General features: G+C 43.3%; 1 protein-coding gene across 1 annotated transcript; it reads left to right on the forward strand.

Annotated features, from left to right (window-relative positions):
- Positions 1–1,333: 1,333 nt before the first annotated feature.
- LOC308295616 (protein transport protein Sec24D-like) lies at positions 1,334–4,393 on the forward strand (the record flags this gene model as incomplete). Its single annotated transcript, XM_080738666.1, has 1 exon — positions 1,334–4,393. One exon carries the CDS (start codon positions 1,334–1,336, stop codon positions 4,391–4,393), a length of 3,060 nt encoding a protein of 1,019 aa, XP_080594792.1.
- Positions 4,394–7,694: the final 3,301 nt, after the last annotated feature.

Genomic DNA, 7,694 nt, shown 5'->3' on the forward strand with positions numbered 1-7,694 from the left:
AGGCTAAGCCAACTCTGCAACTAGACTTAGCTAAAATGCTAATTTCGCTAGCTAACAGTAAACTCTCTTTATATAAAATAAAAACCAAAACCCTTAAGACACAACTGATAAAAAACACTTTACAAAACGTTAGTTTATTAAATAGATTCTATCATTCTATAATAATAATAATAGATTTGCCCTCACCTACCTCCATGTCTGTAGCAACTGTTGTTTACATCTGATGGAGCTGTGGTCTGCAGCCATAGTCTGCAGCCAGGAAAGTCACATGACTTTGGCACCTTCCTGTGAGGATGAAATTGCCTTCCTGTGATAGTGAAATTCTTGCATATGTGCTAGTGAAAAGTTGTGTGATTACATGTGAGATTATTTATACATAATAGTTAAATGATATATATACATGCTATTAAAATAATGTATATATACTAGTGAAAATTCTTGCATATGTGCTAGTGAAAAGTTGTATGATTAAATGTGAGATTATTTATACATAATAGTTAAATTATATATATACATGCTATTAAAATAATGTATATATACTATTGAAATGACTTATATATATATGACTGAAATGTATTTTATGAATACATGTGGAACTCTTTCATACATTATATTGAAATTATTTGTGTACATAATATTGAATTCATGCATACATACTATGAAGCTACTCGTATGAACACATGTGAAATACAAGAAATTCAGTAGTAAATGTACAAGTGTTCAGCAATATATATGCAGCGTTTTCATGGGTGAATGTGTGAGTGTTTCAGATATATATGATAAACGTTTAACTTGTATGTGTGCAAGAATTTTGTATGTATGTGTATATGGCACAGAAGTATATATGTATGTGTATGTTTTTCTCATATGCATGCGGAAGTGTTCACTTGAGTATGTATACGGTTTCATATATGAACGCGCATAGATTTACAAAGTATGTATGTATGTACGAGTGTTTCAGTAGTGAGTGTAAGAGTGTTTCAATATTGAGCGTATAACATTTCATTAGTATATGTAAGAGTGTCTCAACAGCGTGTGTCAAAGTGTCTCAATATTGAATGTAAAAGCATTTCAGTAGTACGTATAAGACTGTCTCATTAGTGTGTGTAAAAGTGTTTCACAATTTCTGGCCCAAACGGCCCCTCATACTTTACCACCACTGTGTTGTCATAGTACAAGTGTTGTCACAAGAGCATTGTGTGTATATACATGACATCTCTCCGCTGTTGTCATTACCTGCAATTCTGAAAAACAGTCATTCTCAGTACAGCGCAGCTTGGCCTAAACCATTCATTGGCATGAGAGGAACGATATGGGAGATCATCCCACCAGAATGAGTCAGCTGGGTTATGTTGCAACGCCCCCTTATTCCCAGGCTCAGTCTGGGATTGGGCACCATCAAGGCAATTTAGGATCAGGTACTGCTAAACCAATGTACAGTCATTATGGTGGACCACCGCAGGTGTTTTCTGTACCGCCACCATCAGGTGTGATGGAGTGTCCTGTGTCTACTACCACTGGCATACATCCTCCACCAGTGTCCATTCATTACAACTCAAATATTCAACAGAATGGAACTCTCCCACCAAGATACCTTTCCCCTCCAGCTGGCTCTGCCACCTATGGACAACCTTCCCAATGTAACAGTATGGCCTCACAGGCCCTCACAAATCAGATACATGATATGAATCTGGGCAGCAGCTACATGCCACGGCCCATGCAAAGTCCTACCCCGCCTAGCTCTGTGGCCCTACCACCTCTCCAGACACCCCCTACTTCAACCATGGCCCAGCCACCAATGTCCTCAGACCCCCACATGTCATCCCAGGTGACTCAGACACAGTTGGCCCCAACAGGCATGGCAGGCCCTCCAATGACAATTGGCATGGGCAGGCCTTTCCAAGGACCGCCTAGACCACCTTCTCCAGGCCCCGGGGGCTTACAGCAGATTGGCCCCGGGTACCCTCAACAACCAGGTCAGTTTGGGGGTCAGATGACGGGGCCCCAACCTGGCTTTCCTGGAGCCTTTTCTGGAGCAGCAGCCCAAAAGCCTGGCCCCCGAAAGAAACTGGACCCTGACACTACCCCCAGCGCTACACAGGTAATTGAGGATGACCGAGCCAAGCGAGGGGGACAGGTTTATGCAACAAACCTCAGAGGCCAGGTTCCTCCTTTGGTCACCACAGAGTTCATGGTACAAGACCAAGGCAATGCCAGTCCCAGGTTTATGCGCTGCACCACCTACTCCTTCCCCTGCAGCAGTGATGTAGCAAAACAATGCAAAGTGCCCTTGGCCTCCATCATAAAACCCTTTGCCACATTGCCAAAGAACGAGAGTCCTCTGTGTGTGGTGGACCATGGTGAAGCAGGCCCCATACGCTGCAACCGTTGCAAGGCCTACATGTGCCCCTTCATGCAGTTCATCGATGGTGGCCGTCGCTACCAGTGTGGATTCTGTAACTATGTGAACGAAGTTCCAGAGTCCTATATCCAATTTCTGGACCACATGGGCCGCAGGGTTGACCGCCAAGAGAGGCCTGAGCTCTCTCTGGGGTCCTATGAGTTTACAACACCCCTGGAGTACTGCAAGAACAACAAGCGTCCCAATCCCCCTGCATACATCTTCATGATTGACGTTTCTTCTAGCAACATCAGAAGTGGTCTTGTCAGACTTGTGTGTAACGAGCTGAAGTCACTGCTCAACAACCTGCCCAGAGAAGATGGTACAATGAGTTCAGCAGTCAATGTGGGCTTTGTCACCTACAACAAGATCCTGCACTTCTACAATGTGAAGAGCACCCTGACCCAGCCCCAGATGTTGGTGGTCTCAGACACAGCCGACATGTTTGTCCCCCTGCTTGATGGCTTCCTGGTCAACTATCTGGACTCGAAGGACGTCATCTGCAACCTTCTGGACCAGATCCCTGAAATGTTTGGGGACAACAACGAAACCGATACGGTCTTCGCCCCTGTTATCCAGGCCGGCCTGGAGGCGCTTAAAGCAGCAGAATGTAGCGGTAAGCTCTTTCTTTTCCACTCCACCATGCCTACAGCTGAAGCTCCTGGGAAGCTGAGGAACAGGGATGATAAAAGTCTGGTCAACACTAAGACAGAGAAGACTCTGTTCCAGCCTCTGAAAGGTGTGTATGAACAACTCTCCAAGGAGTGTGTGGCCCAAGGCTGCTGTGTGGATCTCTTCCTCTTTCCCAGCCAGTACACAGACCTGGCCACCATGGCTGATGTGCCCTCACACACTGGAGGCTCTGTTTACAAGTACAGCAACTTCCAGGTGGAGACAGATGGAGAGCATTTCTTAAGGGACTTGAGGAAAGATGTAGTGAAGAACATCGGTTTTGATGCCATCATGCGTGTTCGCACCAGCACAGGATTCAGAGCCAGTGACTTCTTTGGGGCCATCCATATGAACAGCAGCACAGAGGTGGAGATGGCAGCCGTGGACTGTGGAAAGGCTGTGACTGTGGAGTTCAAGCATGATGACAATCTCTGTGAGACTGGGGCTTTAATTCAGTGTGCCATGCTGTACACTTCCATCAGTGGGCAGAGGCGACTACGAATTCACAACCTCAGTCTGGATTGCGTCTCGAACATTTCTGAACTCTACAAGACCTGCGAAATAGACTCCCTCATTAACTACTTTGCTAAATCAGCCTACCGTGCCATCCTGAACCAGCCAATAAAGAACGTGTGTGAGACCCTGGTCAGCCAGACTGCCCACATGCTTGCCTATTACAGGAAGAACTGTGCGAAAAGTGACACAGCTTCCACCCAGCTGGTCCTGCCTGAGGCCATTAAGGTGCTGCCAGTCTACATGAACAGTCTGATGAAGACCGATCCACTAGTGTGCAGCACAGACCTGTCTACAGACGACAGGGCCCTGCAGAGGCTGGCAGTCATGGGCATGGGTGTAGAAGACACACAGCTGCTCCTCTACCCACGCCTTATTCCACTGCACAACATGGACATTTGCAGTGAGGCGGTGCACACTCCTCTGCGCTGCTCGGAAGAGACGCTGACTGACAATGGCATGTTTCTGCTGGAGAACGGACGTTCCATGTTTCTCTGGTTAGGCCAGGCATGCCCGCCAGAACTTATCCAGAGCATCTTCAACATGGCCTCTCTTGCCCACCTGAAAACACACATGAGTGCTCTGCCAAAGCTGGATAGCCCCCAGTCTAGGAAGCTCTGCTTCATCATTAGCAGTCTACTTGAAAAGAGTCCTCGGTCCATGAAGCTTCAGATAGTGAGGCAGAAGGACGATTCTGAGAGGTTGTTCCGTCAGTGCCTGGTGGAGGACAAGGGTGTCTATGGAGGACACGACTACATGGACTTCCTTGTCCTCTTGCACCGGGAGATTTGTCAGCTCCTCGCTTAAATCCGTCTTGTCTCCTTTGTACACACAATGGGCTCTATTGTCATCCACGCCTTACCCCTAAACGTCTTTACCTTTTTTACTGTTTTGAAAAACTTTAAAAATACTTCAAATAGCCGATCTACATCGTTGTGAGCTTGTAGATCAGCAGACAGTATGGCAGGACTTCCATTTTTTCGATGTTGATGAATTGAATACATTCACAATGGAAACAAGGACTTTTTTGTGTTATCCATTTAGCCTGAATATCGGACTGTATCCTGTGCTGTTTACATTTCTGACAAATTAAGTATTCAATCAATCAATCAAAAGTATATATAGCATCATGTTGATGATAACATTTGATACTCTAGGCCTAGGGCCAACTGTCAACGTGCACGAGAAAGTTGGCACTGTTCGGTTCAGTGATTTGAACAGACAGACAAGCAAGCAAGCAGGCAGGCAGGCTCTTGTACATGACTCGTCTCCTAGGGGCCATGGTGTAAAAATCTGAGCTGCCTTTATCCCCAGTGTCCCATGAGTCCTTGCGTGAAATATGGGCATCACTTACTGTTCGTCTTAGCTGTTTCATTCTGACTGGTTTCTGTTGTTGCTGTGGCACCTGAATCTCTGCATTCACCATGCTTGGTGTTTTGAATCATCTGTGTGGACTGTGGAGGAAGTGAAGCCCACATTAACACCCCCCCCCCCTTTCCCCAATAAACTCCTTGGGAAACTAGAGGGAGAGTTGTCAAGGAGTGTTTGTGTGTGTTCATCTTCCACCCATGTGTGTCTGTCTGTGTGTCCAGTCCACGGCTAATCTAAGAAACCTCTAGGGTGATCGGTGCCAAATATCTTGTGCAGAGTGTCAAGGAAGAAAGCTCTATTTTCTTTCTTCTTTTTTTTTGTGAGAATATTTTTCAGATTTTGTGAATTCATAATCGCAGATCCAGATTTGGGCAAGGCCAGTAGTGGATATTAACAAAGTGTGTTTACTTGAGTAAGAACATTTTCAGAGAATTTGTATTTCACTTGCATTTTTCTTTTCTCCTTAAATAACATTTCTATGAAGGTTATCGTTGTTTTGAAATTAGGATAGTTCGTTTTCTGAATTGTGTTTGTTGCCTGTTTCACCTCATTTAAGATGGACATTAAAGTAGAAGTCATTCCCAACAAATACAGTAGTTGGTACAGTAGAGGTGCACTTCCTTTCCCTTGTAAAAACCTTAGTGGACGTTAACATTTTAAGTTGTTAAGTTGTTAAAAATCTTTTACAACTCTATAAGAGGTCAGACCAATACACCAGTGGACATACCTCTAAAAAGGTATATGCCATAAATAGCAGTTTTCATCAGACATCGACAGAAAGTGATTGCAGCTCCTACCTGCTAACTGAGCTGTTTCTGCATTAAAATGAGGTTTCATTCTTAAGGTTTATATTTCAAGCCAAATCACACCAATATACCGGTGGGTGGGTATACAAGTGAAAGGCCATACAAAGCAGTTTTCATTCTATTTTAAGGATGCATTTTAGATAGCTGACCCTAACCTTTTTTTCAAACGATTGGACTACGATTGGTTTCAGCTCTATTTGGAATGACCCTACATACAATTACATTTTCACATTACTGTAAAGTTTCATAAAAATGTGAGTCTGCATTTGTCTGAGGGGCAGATGAATAATCTTCATAAAACTGCAATATTCATTGGTCCCTGGAGGCCCAATTTATTCACATACAAACTTTTCTCGCAATGGGTTCGTAGATAATGATCCAAAGGTCATGTGTAGAAGATTTCTACTCAAAAATCAAACCTCGGTTCGAAGTGAAGCGGTGAACCTTTATTCTATGTGTTCCAGAGTTATGAACTCTGGAACACATAGACATTCTTTATTCTGAATGAATGAATGTTTTTATCTGGAGGGCCGAATTGTCATGTGAAGCTTGACCAATCCTCAAAGTACCCAATCATCAGACCGGGACGGACACTACACACATATTCTGGACGTAAGGGACAGATAAAACCTGTTCATTCTGGACTGAAATGACCATATATGGACATGAGGTGACACACATTTTGTTTTTGATAAAACCTGTTCATTCTGGACTGAAATGACCATATATGGACATGGGACACACAAAGCCACTCCTTGGAAGAGGCTTTCACCGCTTCAAAAATACATATATGTTTTTCATATAAAAATGGGTGTGAGTTCCGTGTCTTTGTCGTTTGGCATAGCCCTCTATTTTATTGCAGGGTTTTGTAAAAAAAAAATCAATTGGTGATGTAATATGGCCACACACACACACACACACACACACACACACACACACACACACACACACACACACACACACACACACACACACACACACACACACACACACACACACACACACACATTGCTATGGCAAAACGCTGAGGAAAAGTGGCTACAGACAGGTCTAGGATGTAATTGGTGATGCAATATGGCTACACACACATATTGCTATGGCAAAACGCTGAGGATAACACATTGCTATTGCAAAACGCTGAGGAAAAGTGGCTACAGATATGTCTAGGATGTAATTGGTGATGTAATATGGCTACACAAAATGCTGAGGAAAACACATTGCTATGGCAAAACGCTGAGGAAAAGTGGCTACAGATAGGTCTAGGATGTAACTGGTGATGTAATGTGATGTAATATGGCTACACACACACACACACACACACACACACACACACACACACACACACACACACATATTGCTATGGCAAAACGCTGTAATACAGTACCAGAAATTCGAAATATAATATAATAATATAGTTCAAAGTGGGAGATCTAAAGGTCTGAGTTGAAAAGTCAAACCATAAAGGTTTCTCGACATGAGGAGAAGCATAATGTATGTGTATCTTTGCATTGCCCTCCCTTCTAACATATAAAAGTTTCGTAAAAATCAACTGTACGGTTAAGCCAGAACTAAAAGAAGTGGCGTAATAATAATAATAATAATAAAAAGTAAAGAAACAATGGGACCACGTCTCTACGGGCTTGGCCCCTTAAAAAGAATAAAGAAAGATACTGAGTACAAACTTGAAACAGGAACACTATAACATTGAGAATGGTTTCTCTTCTGATTGGATGAAATTGACAAACCTAAATAAAAGAGTTGGAGAAACAGAGAGATCTTTGTTACTATACAAACACTCGATAACAATGATTACTATCAGGATATAGAGCTTTAACTTTTTTGGGGGAAAAAACAAACATTTGAGAGTATGCACCTTTAAAATAAGCTTAGACCAGACAGTGGACTTTACAACACCAAATGTGTCCACATAT

Source organism: Nannobrachium achirus, assembly GCF_963921795.1.
Source record: "Nannobrachium achirus genome assembly, chromosome: 12".
Taxonomy (NCBI): Eukaryota; Metazoa; Chordata; class Actinopteri; order Myctophiformes; family Myctophidae; genus Nannobrachium; species Nannobrachium achirus.